General features: G+C 49.2%; 5 protein-coding genes across 5 annotated transcripts; 3 read left to right on the top strand and 2 right to left on the bottom strand.

Annotated features, from left to right (window-relative positions):
* Nucleotides 1–1453: 1453 nt before the first annotated feature.
* On the top strand, nucleotides 1454–2862 carry Pmar_PMAR005342 (hypothetical protein; the record flags this gene model as incomplete). Its single annotated transcript, XM_002786589.1, has 7 exons — nucleotides 1454–1579; nucleotides 1666–1749; nucleotides 1799–1924; nucleotides 1994–2171; nucleotides 2340–2532; nucleotides 2588–2722; nucleotides 2773–2862. 7 exons carry the CDS (start codon nucleotides 1454–1456, stop codon nucleotides 2792–2794), a joined length of 864 nt encoding a protein of 287 aa, XP_002786635.1. The 3' UTR covers nucleotides 2795–2862.
* Nucleotides 2863–3365: 503 nt separating this feature from the next.
* Pmar_PMAR005341 (hypothetical protein) lies at nucleotides 3366–3753 on the bottom strand (the record flags this gene model as incomplete). The annotated part of the gene is made up of 2 exons (XM_002786588.1): nucleotides 3366–3450; nucleotides 3671–3753. 2 exons carry the CDS (start codon nucleotides 3751–3753, stop codon nucleotides 3366–3368), a joined length of 168 nt encoding a protein of 55 aa, XP_002786634.1.
* A 329-nt stretch (nucleotides 3754–4082) lies between these two features.
* On the top strand, nucleotides 4083–9336 carry Pmar_PMAR005340 (hypothetical protein; the record flags this gene model as incomplete). The annotated part of the gene is made up of 18 exons (XM_002786587.1): nucleotides 4083–4107; nucleotides 4276–4412; nucleotides 4466–4552; nucleotides 5155–5289; nucleotides 5333–5554; nucleotides 5731–5942; nucleotides 5996–6138; nucleotides 6216–6286; nucleotides 6508–6626; nucleotides 7098–7214; nucleotides 7534–7788; nucleotides 7868–7967; nucleotides 8075–8197; nucleotides 8255–8329; nucleotides 8386–8535; nucleotides 8585–8762; nucleotides 8807–9159; nucleotides 9208–9336. The coding sequence occupies 18 exons, from the start codon at nucleotides 4083–4085 to the stop codon at nucleotides 9334–9336; spliced, it is 2631 nt and encodes an 876-aa protein (XP_002786633.1).
* Nucleotides 9337–10191: 855 nt separating this feature from the next.
* Nucleotides 10192–13745, bottom strand: Pmar_PMAR005339 (hypothetical protein; the record flags this gene model as incomplete). The annotated part of the gene is made up of 10 exons (XM_002786586.1): nucleotides 10192–10320; nucleotides 10369–10512; nucleotides 10556–10693; nucleotides 10996–11140; nucleotides 11186–11269; nucleotides 11313–11413; nucleotides 11638–11684; nucleotides 12660–12766; nucleotides 12900–13057; nucleotides 13596–13745. The coding sequence occupies 10 exons, from the start codon at nucleotides 13743–13745 to the stop codon at nucleotides 10192–10194; spliced, it is 1203 nt and encodes a 400-aa protein (XP_002786632.1).
* Nucleotides 13746–14288: 543 nt separating this feature from the next.
* On the top strand, nucleotides 14289–15758 carry Pmar_PMAR005338 (hypothetical protein; the record flags this gene model as incomplete). The annotated part of the gene is made up of 4 exons (XM_002786585.1): nucleotides 14289–14447; nucleotides 14661–14759; nucleotides 14805–15150; nucleotides 15200–15758. 4 exons carry the CDS (start codon nucleotides 14289–14291, stop codon nucleotides 15274–15276), a joined length of 681 nt encoding a protein of 226 aa, XP_002786631.1. The 3' UTR covers nucleotides 15277–15758.
* Between the last annotated feature and the right edge of the window lie 501 nt (nucleotides 15759–16259).

Genomic DNA, 16259 nt, shown 5'->3' with positions numbered 1-16259 from the left:
GAATAGATCTTGCGAGCATTAAGTTCAGTTGAGTGTTAAACTGTGAATTGTCGAATTTGTATCTTTGTATCAGGCTTGCTGCTGCTGGAAGTGACAAATGCGCATTCAGCCATCACCTTGAGCACACGAATATAACGAGTAGCCCGGCAAAGCTAAGAAGGCGGAAATTGCCTCTATTACTCTCGCCATTCTCCCTATTGATTGTCTGATATGACTCCGTGTCTGATACGGATCAAAACGTACAGTACGTTGTGTACTGAATAGGCATAACGCAAGAGTCCAATTACTTGTAACTTACTAGCAGTGGATGCTAGCTGACAGACGACAACAGCAATGAAAACTTGAACTTATTAATAGTGGATTAATAATGCTGATTCGATGGCGAATCAGTCCGGACGAGCCGTTTTCCGTGAGCTTGTTGAGTATTTTCCCACGGTGTAACCTATGTGACTGTCATCGTAGATTGTCTATTTGCCCGTGAAGGTGTACCACTCTATGTGGTGGACTACCAGTGGTGGTGCGCTCAGGAAACAAGCCTGTCAACTCTTCCCCACAAAATGTGACTAGCATCCGGTTCCGGTGTAGATTGCATCTCGAAGACTTCATGGAAATTTTCTGGAGATGGGAGCTCCGATGGCCGCTAAGAGATGACGGCTAGCATGGAAATCCAACCGCTACCTTCATGGTGCTGTCTTGGGAATCCCAAGTTTGGTTGTGTTTGATAATGACCTATACGAGGTTGTATAGTGTCGCTGTGCCGCTGGTGAGAAAGGGCGAAATAAAAGTGGTCTAATGGTCGGGGAAAGCGTACTCAATAGGGTCATCGTTTTAACACAAGAGGCTCTAAAAAACCGTTAACGGTGACACAACTTCCGGTCCGGAAGTTCCGGAATTCGCAGGCAATCGCTGCTAATATGTAGGTGGGACTTCACGAATCTCGAGATCGAAGAATAAGCTCTCTAGGAGATCAGAACCGAATGGCTGTGACAATATTATGACTTGCAATTCTAAATTCTACTGAAATACTGCTCTTAATCTTTTTCCAACCGAATGTTCCACATCAATCAATGGTTGTATTATCTAGCTTACAAACTTTCATTCTGTCAGATTCTTTCAACCACCGGCGGCCAGCAACTTCAAATTGAAGTTGCCGACAGTTAGTTTGACTGACATTTTCTAGTGGCGAAAAATTTGAAGTGGATGTCTGAAATTTCAAATCCAACCCCCGATTTGGGACCTTTTTTTGAATTGATCGACCTGAATTCTTAGTTGGTCGAGAAAAGGTGTAGTTTCTATCATAGATGGTTCTTCTACCAGCTGATTTCTCGCTGTAGATAAAACGTCGAGTTGATAGTGTCCATTGCGGCATTGACAATAGACGAAGTTCGAAATATCACTCGGGGAACATCTGAGTACACTACTGAGCAATCCCTTGTTAAAATAGTTTATCACCATGTTCGCTGCCGCAGCGGGGCTGGCGGCGGTGAAGAACCTGGTGGGGGGTGATTCCCCTGAGGACAAGGAAAACGCTAAAAAAGAGGAAGAGAAACGCAAAAGGGAAGAGGAACAGAGGGAGAAGGTGCGCGACTTTGAGCTTTGGAATACTCCCAGGAGCTAATGAAGATATAAATAGTACAACGGACTGTCGACCGCGATGTGTATCAGGATGAAGAAGAACGGCAAAAGCAGCAAGCTGAGCTAGAGGGGGATGCTGGAAATGAAGACGGCGACGATCTCGAGCAAGGCATTGTATGAGGCATCGCGGTTTACTGTGCTTCTGGCGAGTCGATGGACTCAGGCCCCAGGAGATGACGATGATGTTGCTGGTGATGATAACATCTGTATAACGCGCGAAAGGTTCCAGCAAGCCTACGAGACTCATAAGAGCAAGTACAGTGCTACTTTGGGGGAAACTGAGGCGGAGGTGAGACGGCTTCCTCTGCGTGATCATGAAGCATGTCGTGACTATATGAAACTCGCAGCTGTTCTTCAGCAACGCTTCTGGTCGTATCCTCGTCGATGGGGCGTTCGATTATGGAAGATTCAAGTCGTACCCTTGAATAACGATGAGCCCGTTGCTTTCCTCAACTTTGCTTGGGGTGGCACGAGGGAGGAGTTCAGAGTGGACACCACCAACACCGGCAGTCTGTTTGGATGGCTAAGTGCCTCTAGTAGGCTCAGCTGAAAACCTCCGGCTTTCTAATGCCCACACTGCTTCCGTGATCTACTCGTACTGTGACTTGCTGATGGGACATATAGTCAGCGACAATTATCAGTGCATTAGTTCTCGGCTAGAGACTGCCATACTTTCTGTCCAGCTTATCTAATGGCTAGTTCAGGTTCAGTTTGGTGCCTCGGCGAGGAGCCCCAGTACTTCCGCACAGCGGCCTTCCCGATCCCGAAGATGTTCGTGGACGGTGTTAAGAGCAAAGTGCAAGTGCCCAGCGAGTTTGCCTTTGAATGGCGAGGCAGCTACCTCGATCTCGAGCGGGAAAATCTTAAAATAGAGCTCTGGCAGTGGAGCAAATACAAGTGCTGCCAATCCTTGTTTCGCGCTCCAGTGACTCCTTGTTGTGAACTGTCTCAGGGCGAACCGTATTGATGCTCAACACTCGAGGTCGCTGATCGAGTATGCTACAGGCCCAGTACTACAGAGTTGTATACTGGGTACCTTCGATACAGATGATTCGGTCGGGATGGAGAGCGGCAGATTCACCGAAAGGTGTTCCCACTGTAGCGGTTCCTAGTATCCATTTACTTGTCACCTTGTAGAGCACTAAGAGCAATACCGTAGTGTTGTGAAGCGCGGTATGATGGCATATGTCAAGAGTGCTGCATTCCTTCCATTGGTGATTTTCGGATACCCAGATACCGTGTAGAGTTCCAGCTATATTTTCAAGAGGTCTATGATTTCGAGCTGCACCTGCTCGATTGGACCCTGCGGGACTTGCCCACGGTTGAGGAGCTTGTAGCGAGAATAAAGGCGGCCAAGGGTGAGATCTGTGATGCTTGGACTTTCGCTTCGGAACACCGCTAGTTGAAATTGAGCAGTTCATTATGAATCGTGGACGCTCCTTCGACTAGTAACCTGAGGTAACTGTTGGTCCATGATTCGCATATAGGCGGTAGTCTTGGACTAATGATTGTTGACATGCGATAGGTGGGTATGAGGTAACGGAAAAAGGGGTCGCTGCGTCGGCTGAGCTGCAGCATGAGGAAGACATTTTTATGGAGAGTGCAAGTGAAAGCTCTAGTGATGATGAAAGGCAAACTGACCACCAATCCAGAGACGAAGGTCAGCCTCGATTCCGGGCTAACGCGACTCGGGAGGCCTCTGATCGCCAGAATTTGGCGAGCTTTCACCTTCAGGTCTGGATGCCGCATTCACCAGGTTTCGAGGATCCACCAAGGTGCTCATTCTTGCGGGTATCTCCGTTGCGCATCTGCACTCTACATCGACTGCTCTGGACCCTCCCGGGATATGCCGATCGCTATCTTACAGCTTTGTCGGTCTCAGTCCCCCAGTGGGAGTATTTTCTTTCGACCCGACTCGAAAACTCTTTCTAACATCTTCGATGCGGATGAGCCCTCAGCAAAGTCGAAAAACACACCAGCCGTGGCCCGAATTGGCTTCCGTGCATCGATCAAGCGTAGCCTCCTGTTCGCCCACTGGAAGAGCTTCTTCGCGATGAGTGTCCGGAGTGAATATATCAAGAGGGACTCAGCCGTGTAAGGTGCGAGTCCATTGAACATCGTTTGGCAGCCGTACCAGAGAAGCGAGGCGGACGAGCGAATTCTTGCCTGTAGAGTTCGCTGGTCTAACATCGGCAAGCTGAACTACCGCGGCACGCTGGCAGATGCTGATAGCGAGACATTACGGATAGAAGTGGTCCAGCGGTCGAAGAAGCATGGCCTCCACAGAAATACCGTGAGCACTACTCATAGGAAGTTCCCGTCAGCGTTTAATACAGCAGTCTCTTTGATCGCTGGGGGCTTTCTCTCTACAAGGGATAGAACTTTTCACTCTCGAACGGGAGGGAGTCTACTATAGTGGACGCACACATTAAAGCAATCTCCTCATAATGGGAGCCCATAGTCTCTGTTTCAGTCGGTCGCGGAGGCTCTTATTTCTCTACGTGGCGTGTATGAATACGGTAGAGTTTCGGCAATTTGTGCGCCTCCGCGGTGGTTCACCAAACAGCTCACTAAACTCGCAACAAAAGGTCAATCATGCCCCTTCTACTGTACATATCAAACTTGTGAGGGCATCGTTAGGCACCCAAGAGGATGCGAAGGAAGCCATAGGCCGAATGCTCTCGTCTGGCTTCGGCAGACTGGATGGGAAAATCGGTGTCGATCACCGACCATTATATAGGCAAACAGGAGAGCTCTGTGATATGAGTGAATCAAAGGTGACCCCTTCGAGGCTCTTCAGCATCAGGAGTCGTGAATTCAACTCGCTCAGGCGTATCTACTCATTAAAGTCATCAAGGTAGACAGGATCCTCACAGCTCAACAGCGTCCCCTTAACGAAATGGATACATACGTTCAAGTAACATCTAGCGACCAATCATATGTTATTTCGGAGCTATACCTCTTCAAGGGAGATCAATCCTGTGTGATGGGGCAGCTATGCCACACCTCCAAAATAGTACAATTGTTTCCGCAGGAGCACGACCGAATTAAGTTCAATTTCGCCGAGGAATTGAAAGAATCAATTCCGTTGTTAGTGAGAGCAACTACGCTCGAGGGGCAGATATGCCATTTCGGGGATTCAGCGCTATCATGTACTGTGTTGTTACGAGGAACTTCGACCTTAGTTCAGTGGTACCTTGCCACTCGAAATATGCACCCGTCCCGAGGTGGCATATCTGCCCCTCGAGCGCAATCAGTCTCACTAACAGGAAGAGTGGTTCCCAGGGTCTGTCGAGGGCGGAGTTGTTCCGGTCGTGTCGACGGAATTGAACTTTTTATGTCACGCACCTGCGAAATTGCTCGCACTAAGGCCTATATTTGAGGTTGTGGCATAGCCGCCCCATCCGATAGAGTTGACCTTACTGAGAGAGAGATAGGCCTTTGAAAGATGCAGCGTGTCGTGGCGACGACTGCTGTGGTGATGGTATCTCGAGGTCGACGTGGTAAGATACATCATAGGTCACCTTCGATGGTATGTCGTATTCTACTGATGTGGTCCAGGATGAGCTGCGGCCTGAGTTCAAGCAGGACTTTTACTTCGAGATACGAGTTGCTAATCCTGCGGCTCTGGACGCGAAAGCAATCCTTGACAAGGTCCTCGGTGATGCAACTTCAACGCCTTCATTCGCTATTGCAGGGGACGGTGATGTTCGACGTGTGGTTGGACGCCAGTGAGGGTTCCGGCGTAGGAGGGACCGACCATTGTGGATGGGCTGAGATGGACCTCAGTGAAATATTCAATGATGGTACCTACGGACATATTGAGACCATTTCGCTGCTTCAGTCATTCCCAGGCAAAATGGAGACGCAGACCTATTACTCCGTTCGAAGCGGTGTGGCGACAGACTATGAAACGAAAGTAAAATTAGTTTAATGATGCCTACGACAAGACAAATATTGTCCTCGAGGTACTCCATCTCAAGCGCCGCCTCCAGTGTCTCTGGATGCCTTCTGTGAACGAGGTGGACGAGACCACAAACAAAAACAGTGTGGGAGCGTGTGCGTTCGTTTGTATAGAGATGATGGGCACATCAGGTTTCCCACATCTATGTAGAAGCGTGGCTGAAGCCGTTCGACTTTCCCGAAGACTACCGCGTCCTCGATGCCCCCGAGGCTTCTTTTGACTACCTGCCGCCAAAACTCATCGGCGAATGGTCATCTAGAGTAGCGGAATGGAACAATCGAACCTCTGCTCTCAATGAGGCCGACGCCCGACAATTCATATACCAGCTGAAGGGACAGCGAGGGTATATCCATCTCTGGAATATATTTCCTATTTCTGGCCATTCTTTGCACTCAGACGACTCCACTACCTCTCAGTGTTCCTGGATGTAATGAAACCGCCCTCAGAGGTGGACAACCGCAATGCTGTTTACTTCTGGGTCCGTTGTTTCCCCTACGTCGATGCCATGCCCGTGTATGAGTCATTGGCCCTGGCTCCGGGTAAGGTATTACATTGAGTGGCTGAACCGATGAGTGGTCCATAAAGAGGAACGTGTGATGGCGAGCTGATGTTTCAGATTTCACTATGTCCTTGCAGAAAGGTGACTCCCTTGCTCGAGCGCTGTTACACTGCAGCCTCTTGCTTGGGGTTACCGCGCGGAAATACGAAATTGCGAATGTGAAACAGGCGAAGGTTGAGACCGTGAGGAGCCTACCGGGATTCGCGAAACTCGCTGGAGTCAGTCCTCCATCGTTGTTAGGAAGCAGGCGTGAATTCTCTCCTAACCGGAGCTACCGATGATGATGACAGGCAGAAGGTAGGAGGCATGAGATGGGACTCTCTAGGACTGAGTCCACTTTTCGAGACAGGTTGGCGAGGCGGCATTCGTGTGCATTGGTACAACTTGGGATCGGCAACCCGCTTACTGGGTCATGACTATGGAGTTCGACGGCTCGATTACTTTCTGGGATGCAACTATCGGTCGGCGGTAGGTCTGCCAGGGATTGGCTCTGCAGGCCCTGCAGAGCAGGGTGTCCTGTATTCTACTTCTTCCACAAGATACAATCTGCCATGCCGGCTCGCTGATGCATACCGGTGCAAACGTGTGGTGATGAACAAGAGACCTCCGGGGCGACTCGCTCCGCAAAGTGCCAGAGAGGCAGAAGTGACCAGAAGGAAACGACTCCTATACCAGGTGGATCGATGACACCCTTAGAGGTGATGATACCAATCTGACTTCTCTCAGAAGCTTCTGAGGAAACGCCGACGATCTCAGCTCGACAGCTTGAACGAGGAGCGACGTCGGAACAGCGCTGCGTTGTTCCGTGCTTCTCGGTTCACGGCCAGCTCTTTATCGATCGGCGCCTCGATGATGACTCCTGTCCCCGATGATGTGACTCCGCACTCCCCACCGAGTTGGTGTATCGAAATACTTTGTGTAGGCTTCAGCAGACGATAGCTCGTTCGGAAGTATGCAGTCGAGCGTTGATGATCGTAACTCGGAACAGAAGCTTTTGGATAGCACCTTAGATGCCCCTCCACACGACCTCTATCTCATCAATTCGCAACATCATGAGTGAGTATATCTTGCACTATGTGCTGCTATATAGGAGGGGGATAGCAATAGTGTAACATTTTCCCCGTGTCCCTAGGCACCCTCTGCGGTTGCATTCCAACCCACCTCCAGCACTATCTTGCACTATCTGTGGTTCATGTCCACACAGAAGCAATATGCTGGCCTTCTTGTGTCACCATGCATATCCCTATACCAATAGTGGCCTCCCGTTACGAGGCAAGGAGGCTACTGCAGCTCGACTCGGCGCCACTTGCGCTAACATTCTTATTTGTTGGGCATGCTCTGGTCCCGACTTCGATGAGGCCGACTCGAAAATCAGAACGGAAAGCTTACACTGGAAGGACAGAACGTGGAAGCCCGTGTTGTTTGCCGAGCACCCCCTGACGCCGTACAGGACCATTGATGTCGTTTTCAACAAGTCCAACGTTTGGGCAAATCTGCAAAATCCAGACCCGACCAGGATCTACTATGACTTGTGGAACAACAATTACTGGCATCCCTTCTCAACAACACTGTCGGAGATGCAGCCCTTCTTTAGTTCTTCATCGAATAGGATGCCAAGAAGCGATCAATGGTAACTCGTAACTCTGCTGATTGCTGATTGCTATCATACTAGGGATATTGGAAGTAGTTGCTGAATGTTCATTCCCTAGGATGGAGGACAATAGACGTGAGGTGTATAGTCATATCCATGAAGCAATAGAAGCATACAGACAAAATCAGTCCTCTACGGTTGTGTGGCAGAAGGACGCAGTAAGGCAACTCTGGCAGCGCTTCTGACTCGAAATTCGCGGTAGCTAAGTGATTGGAGGACTCAATCGATTGTCGTCGAGGAATGTCTGGGAGTCGTCACCTGGCAGGTGCTCACGAGCTATCTCGAGAAAGGCCTCCAACTTATGTTCCAGTATGAGATAGCATCAGATCATGACCAACCGGTAGCAAGTGAACGCATGGCAGACTGGCGACGACTACTCTACAGCAAGGTTGGGAACCCTCGCCCCTCTGATCATACTCTACTACTGTCGACTGTCGTCGGACAGGTTCCGAACGGAATGAATCTTATTTGTCTACCTATGTTCTTCAACTATACGTCTCCCAAAGACGTCGCGGATGGTGTAAGCTGTCCATTTCCTGTCGACCTTGATTAAAAGAGAGATACCTCCACATTCAGATTGTTGCCCGATGCGGCTTCTTGAATTGCCGTGAGGCTGGTACTCAATTCACTGTCGCTGTCCATCTGGACCGCATGCCGAACAGGCTCGTGGCACTCTTCGTGTGTGTGGCTATGATTCACAACATGCCCGATTTGCAAATACAGGAAGTGGGCCCGCGTGCACGGATTGAACTCTATGGTTCTTACACCATCTAAGGTTCTAGCCCGTCGGCAAAAAGAACAACGCGAGCAGGATATTTTCGCGGACGAAGATTACATTAATCTTATCCAAATGACGGAGGCCAATGCGGCTGCCTGGGACAACCGGGACAGCGATGATATACTCACCAGAGACATCGACTATATAGTTGAAAGAATAGAGGGGATGCAAGCCGGTGAGAAGGGACTGCGATGACGATGTCGATGCTGTGGGCTTCAGGTGACTCTAGTGTGGACTTCGGGGTTTCTAGAGCCTCCACGATGAATCAGTCAAGTGGAGCTCTGGCTTCCATGCTCAATGATGCCCATCGAGAAGACAGGATTCAAACCCCGAGCGGATGGGCTGATGAAGTGCATTCTGAATATGTGAAGCTGACCGACCGCGGGATCGTGGCAGAGTACAGGAAAGACGTCGGAGCGGAGAAGAACGAACTCGCGCTGGGCATGGTGATCGGCGACGCGCCAGTGGAACACTTCCGTTTCATTGGTTGGTATTTCGAAGTCAAATTGCTCGAGAGGCAAGAGCTGGAGGGGGATGAGTGGGATGACGGTCTCACACTGGGGGTCACGTCGGTAGGGCCTTTTTCGCGTCATGAATATGCAATGACTTCCACACAACAGGCAACTCCTGAAGACATACTAGCAGAAGGTATACCTTGGTCACTGGCTGACTTGGATGGGTCTTGGTCGATGGGATACGACGGAAGGTCGTATTGCAGCGACACCGATGTGTTTGAGGATCTCGAGTGAGCTAAATCAATAGATGACTGAGTCATGAAATGCTCGACTATAGTTGGAATCCGAAAAGCTTGAAACCGGGTGACACGGTCGGTTTGTTGGTATCAACCAAAGGACAAATGATTCTCGTGGTGAACGATGGAGAGCATATCATACTGGGCCCAGGCCAAATCCCTGTTGACGAGATCGACATGTGAGTGGAAATCTGTTGATGATCGGCTATGTATTCTCCAGTTGAGCGTAATGGTTCCGACATGGAGAGAGTTCATGAGCGAATTTGACTTAGCTCGTACCAGTCTCACATACACTCAAAATTGTTCGAGGATTATCAGAGAATCGACATTGCCATGTATCTTCCATGAAACATCACCGTGCGGCAAGATCTCATCTCTCCATCATTCAGTTACCCAATGGTCGACCTGCTCGGTGCGGCAAGAGCTGTTTCTCTCAATGTCGGAGCTAAGCCACCGCAGTGTCTAGTCGAGTGGGTCAGCAGACATGCTAAACACAACGAGAAACAGAGGTCGTCTGGCCGAGCTTCAACAGCAGACAGCGAGATATCTTCTACCGTCCGTGCCTCGTCCTCGGGAGATGCCTCCCCAATAGCGGAGTATACTCGAGTGAGGGAGATAGTGGTGAGCCGAGAGGAATATAACAGATTTCCTGACGGGACGTATATGAGACACTACGACAGCATAAGCCACATTCCTATGGTGGAAGAGGAAGTCCTTGTTCGCCACGAAACCATGGATTTGAAATCACCCTGATGCCTTTCCGATAAACCTAGGTTGTCGAGTTTCATCTTGTTCTGTAGAATCAACCCTCTAACACGAAAGCTCAGTAGCGGAAAAGTAACTCAGCAGTCATCTATGGTGCCGTTAAGGGTGGCAAAGTTAGCAAATCAGTGATAGTCCTCCCAGTAGAAAGCACGCGTCTCGCCCGTTTCACTTCATTCAATATAGCAACTTTGGTGGTGGGAGTGAGGATGCACGCAACCTGAAACTTCACCAATGATAGTGTCGATAACAAAAGAAAGCTCTTTACGTTCCGACTAGTGATTGGATCTCGTAAAACGAAAAGGTCGTCACAAGTAACTTTGAACTCTTCCAGTATGTCCGCCTTGTGCACACGGAAGTCCACAGGTAACGGATTGTCACACGAGAATTTATCCTCGAGATCCGCCAGGAACTGAAACGCGATTGACCGGCATACTTAACATTTGGTGAAGTACCTCTTGAAAAAGAGTATCAACATTCGCGCCATCACTATGAGCGGAAATCGACGGCCGTGCATCGAGGACTGCCTTCCATGGCAGATGCTCTCGTTCGTCCGAAAGAACGAACCGTATGAGCTGTCCTTCAGTATAGTACTGATAGAAAAATGATACCAGCCACGCCGATTCGACTCAATCATGGTCCCGGGTTGCGAAGCTCACAAAAGGCATCACGCAAAGCCCCGTCTATGACTAGAATTTTGGGCATTTTCCACTCAACTGTTTACAGGACTAAACATATTGTGGACAATCAATACCATATGCAATTAGCAGCCCCGGCTAGCACAGTACTTGCCGGAAATGTGTGAGAGGAAGAGTCTTAGTGCGATGATATAACGAGAACTCGAAAGTAACCCTCCATAACCGACGTATCAGAACGCTGCATGCGAGCATCTTACTGTGGCTGGATCTAGACCGGTAGACGACAGTCTTGGTCTCTTCGCTCGTGAGACAGATGCCTCTTTAACTGTAATAGGGAACAGGTTGGCAGGTAGCAGACCTCTCTTCTGTAGGAAGGCCACTACCAACAAAGAATAGCCGTACCTGACCAGTACGTGTAGTTCCACTGGAGGGACTCATCGGGTTTACTTGGGCAGCATCCCGAGGTCTGCTCGTGTTATGTCCTTGGACGCACCCCAGTTACGAACCAACTGTATGAGTTTCTTGCTTACCCTAGAACCACTTGTTTCCATTCTCACCAGGCTTTCAGACTTACGATGAGGCCGCGACTATGTCCCTCAGAAACCACGATGACACTATGGGATGTCCAAGATGGATCACCAAGTCGACCGGGCTTTGACTAGGCACGTGTCTGGCCTGACTTCAGAATAGTGAGTATAGAGAGACCTTGTCACAACACCTTCAATAGTGGTATCCGAGCCTTAGGCAAGGACTTCACAATCTCGATCACGGGTGAGTCGTCACTGTCCAACTCTGGTTGGACTAACGCTCTTCGCACCCTTTGCATTTCCTCGGGTATCCTCACTCGTGGCAGAACCTGTGGCCATTCTTCATTGGGAAGTGCGGGTCTGCCGACTTACATCTTGGTCATATTTGGCTAGGATCACAACTAGGTCAACGTCTCCGCCTGCATACCCCGGGAATATAATGCGACTCCCGAACGGGATCACCGCTGCAGCTACGTCACCCAGTCGCTCGCGGACAAGCGCCACGATGTCGTCTAGTGATGCCATCCGAGATGAATCCGTCTCTAAGACGGTGAAGAAACGGAAAGCTATGTCGTTTATCATTGCGTTAGCCTAGCTGAAAACTCTCTGCTCTGCTCGGCTGTATCAGGCCCGTTGACGGGGGAAAAGTGGCACCGAATGAAGGAGTCTTTGAAAACGACCGATTTCGAGTCACAAAAGTCTCGCTAGAGGTATTTTGTAGGTAGCAGAAACCCGTGACTCTTCGTGGCGAAGTATCGACAGTGCGGTCCTACTTGGTGATTCGAAAGCGTTTGCTCCTCGTGTTTGAGTAGAGGACCGTGGCTATGTGCCATCACGGCACTGCCATGCAAAGGGAAGTTTCAATTGACACCTATCTTCCTGACACCCGCCTTTGGGGAGTTTCGCTCCGTTGAATATCCATATCTCCACGACTTGGAACGCCTGTATCAAGGCAAGAATAAGCACTGCTTATTCCTTCCTTGGAATAAAAAGGTCGTCGGCTCGATCCGATCCCAGGCAGCGCATGTTACGTTATGGACCTACATGAGTACCTGAGTCACTAAGTGTGTTAGAAGTGCTGTTGTTTAATCACCAACATACACGTATTTCAGTTCGCGTTACCCTGAGCCCTTCATCAGTCACGTACAACATGGGTGCTTCCAATTTCCCTCAAGGTTCTCCTAAACTCGTGAAGGATTAGTAAAGATTACGGACTATTCGAGTTCAAAGTCGCGAGTCGCCAGTGCGGATAGAATGAAGAGCGCATAAACTTGTGTCATCGGCGAGCGAAGTCGGAGTTCACCGTTATAGCATTGGAGAACGCACTACGAACGCTAGCAATATTCAAGAGACACGTGATAGCCTGTAATGAGTTACTCATTCCATGTGTGTACATTCCGTTTCGCAGTTGCGTAGCGGGTTTTGTCTTCTCCTCATCCTCCTCTCCTGAGCTGAATCACTCGGCTGAGACAGCTCGCTGGTAGAGGTGGAGCCGTCGTATCTACCATACCACTCGAAGTGATCGGTAGTGTCCCGTTGACAGCATTGCAGTCAGCTTCTACAAGACATCGGGGCATGTGCCGTCGGTAGTAGCGGAAGGCGAGTGGTAGGTCTCACTGTACGTTGACTGTTACAAGAAGTGTGCGTTGCGGAGGCTGGGGGGAGAGACAAACGTGTAGATCAATTCCACAAATGAGAGCATAGGTGTTATCGCCACGACTTCATCATGGCCATCACACGACATCGCGTGAACTGGCATTAACCAGAGCTTGATAATGAGCTGATGAGAATCCTGAATACCATAGCTGGTCAAGAACTACTATCACCATTTTCACTATCGATCGTACCCTCTTGTATGTACTTGTGCCGCCTCGTCTGGTATTACGCCCCTCATCAGGAGCCTCAGGGTGGTCAGCTTCATTTTCTTATCACAGGCTCATTTAATATAAATAAGTAGGTTTCGAGAAAATGAAGGTAGTAGTGGTAGATGCTCGACAAGGTTTTGATCATTTCATCACCTTCCTAGTTCCCCTCTGACTTTCATAATTAGCATGGAGGTATGTGTTACGTATGGGGAAAAGCTGCTGTTGTGTTATGCGGAGGCTTTGTTTCTCGACCGATGAATAAATGTGTTGGATGCAAGTTCAGTCTTTATCACAGAGTAATACCGAAGTTGGAATGCGTGGATGCAGAGCGAGATTCGATACTCCAGTTTGTCAAGGACTATGAATTTTATGACAGCAGCAGCAGCAGTCAGGCAACTACACAACGGCGCAGTGCCGGTGGCTAGTTGGATCCTAGTGGGTAATAACATCGCCATACTGTATTACAGTGATGACGTGCTCAGGTGTGTTGGGCTGTGTGTTGGTCTTGTCTATAGTCGCATGCTTGGTGGTTGCTAAACGGATGCCTTCGGACGTTGGTACGCATGTCTGTCGTTGTGGGGGATGTGGAAGACGATTTCGAGTACCGTCAGCCATACCTGCTGATGCGTTCATGTGTCGCGAGTAAGGGAGAGGAAAGGGAAGGGGCCGTCCGTGTATTACTGCACCATGCTTGCGCTCGAGGAGGGTATTGCTATTGCTAGGCCGTGCATGAGGGTGTTGTTGTCCTCAGCTGCATCAGGGAAGGTCGCCGTCGACAGAGCATAGTCCAGGAGGAGGAACGCGAGGAACGTCTACAGGATATGAACGATGCTCCTAAGAATGTAGCACTCATCTAGACGGGGTCAATGCTCGGCTGACCATGCAGTGCAAACCGGACAGCTATGCATATTTAGATTTTTCTCGAAATGGCTTTCTTCAATTCGAGAGTACGACTATAGACTTCGGAGGGCTTCTAAAACACATTGGCAATCGATTCACATTGTCATGTCGATATACTCAAAGTTGACTCTTGAACCCTCAAAATATGAAGGCGTCGATTACATTACTCTTCATAACTCACACTGTAGAGTCGTGGCGTTAGCTGTATGCATATTTCAGGTCATGACGTTGCATCGGGTGAGCTCTCACTTCTATCGCATGAAGACCAAGGTTTTTGGTGGTGTTCCCGCCGCTGGAGATGATGGCGTACAAGACGACATCGAGAGTGGCGGACGGGGGCTTTCTGATGACGCTCAGCGACCCACTATTAACATACACAGGGGGTTCACTAAGGCAGTCGATGCTGGACAGATACAAGTAGTAGTGATAGCATGTCGAGCGTGTATTAAAACACGTGCTAACGATAGGGTACTTGTTCTCATTCGCTCTCATGGTGATCACCCGACTGCATTTGAGAGGAATTCCGTTGTTATCCTATGAAGTGAAGCTGATTTAAACGCATCCATAGTAGATACTGAGTTGCATAGGACTAGCGCTCGCTTGGTGATGATGGCTACTAGTCTGTGGTAGATACCCGATGCTAACCTGTGCGAAATTTGTTTCGATGATGAAGCCAGGGTGGTCCTACTGCCTTGTGGGCATGGAGGTCTTTGTGAAGGCTGTGCCAAGGTGAGTTCATCGTACGGTTCTACTTGAACACATGGTAATGTATAGGATATCATCTCTGCAACGGGTAACTGCTATCTGTGCCGTCAGCCTGTGAAGTTGGTGGCCATCGTGGGGCGAAAGGAGCCTTCTAAGCAGCGAACCACGAGTACCGCCAGTCGACTGGGTCGAGAGATATCTGACTTGAGCACTGACAACTATTTTGCCCAAGTTGTGGGCCCTGACCAGCTCCATCATCTTGAGAGCCGTGCGGTTGCTGACCGGCAGAGGTCGGTATCAGCATCTGCACATCAAGAGGGTGCCCAGCTGGGCACTCCTGCGGTAGCGCAGCCTCAGAGAATATCGTCTGTCGTAGAAGGCTCGGCCCCTTCAGCTGGAGAGGGACCAACTACCGGTATGAGAGTGATCACTGCGACTTCTGTACTTGACAGCTCTCGTTGTAGGTCTTGATGTTGGTGAGGCTCTGGAAGCTCATACAAGGCCGGAGCAGCAGCAGCAGCCGTCGGATCGATCCCCATGATATGCGCGACGAGAGTCCACGATTGTCTTATACAAAGCCTTCAATGACGCTCATTCGCACTCGAGATCATTGTTCTGCCCATTTTGTACAGTAAGCTGCTGATCGTCTTTTGAGGCCGCAATGCTGTCCTCCAGCTTGTCTTGTTATCGGATTCGGTTTTTAAACTTGTTTGTACAATTACTAAAATTATTATTCCTAAAGCTATTAGTTCCAATAAAATCTTGGCAAAAACCCTTGTTGCATTCTCTTCGTGTTACGTAACCACAATCTGCACGGAAAACTATCCTCTCGGTTGGATGGATATATGCTATCGAGAGTCCTTCCTCTTAATAGGGCTCCACTATAACCTTTGTTGTCACCTGGCAGCATATCAACGATACGCCTCAGAAAGCAGTGGGAGATAGTTCGCTCTACTCTACATATAAGCTATTGCCCTTTAGTTGTCCTTTTTTCTTGTAACGTGTGAGCTGTACATATGTTTCCGACTGATTAAGTCCCTGCGTTAATGGGTGGTTGTGGTGGGCAAGAGGTAGCATATACGCAATAGCGGATAGCGATGGCCTAAACTAAGGTCGAATACCACAGTTGTTTTTGCTGATTTACTCGCGCTAGAGTTCGTTCATTAATCTCATTGAGTCGTACGATACACTTCCGACTGTTATACATTAACTGTGTCACGATGATACTTGTCCTGAAACTGTAAGGCAGTCGAACCATCAATGATTGAGTGTTCACGCACAGGGAAGGTGGGCGAAATCAGTGAATTATGCTGAAGTCGCAATCTCGAATCCGGCGTGCTCATGCTTCATGAGTTTTGTGATAGTTCTACGTAGTTTCAATCCTTCTGGTGAGAAGATCGGTGAGCGCTAAGTTGCTCCTGAAGTTCTGGGACTTGTACACTGAGTGCTAGGGTAGGAGTATCATATACTTCTACTCTATTGTGGGATATGATGATCTAGGGCCTGTAACTTGTGAGGCCTTCC

This window comes from Perkinsus marinus (genome assembly GCF_000006405.1).
Source record: "Perkinsus marinus ATCC 50983 genomic scaffold scf_1104296931384, whole genome shotgun sequence".
NCBI lineage: Eukaryota > Perkinsozoa > Perkinsida > Perkinsidae > Perkinsus > Perkinsus marinus.
The sequence above is the reverse complement of the archived record's forward strand: the minus strand, read 5'-3'. Positions and strand labels throughout refer to the sequence as shown.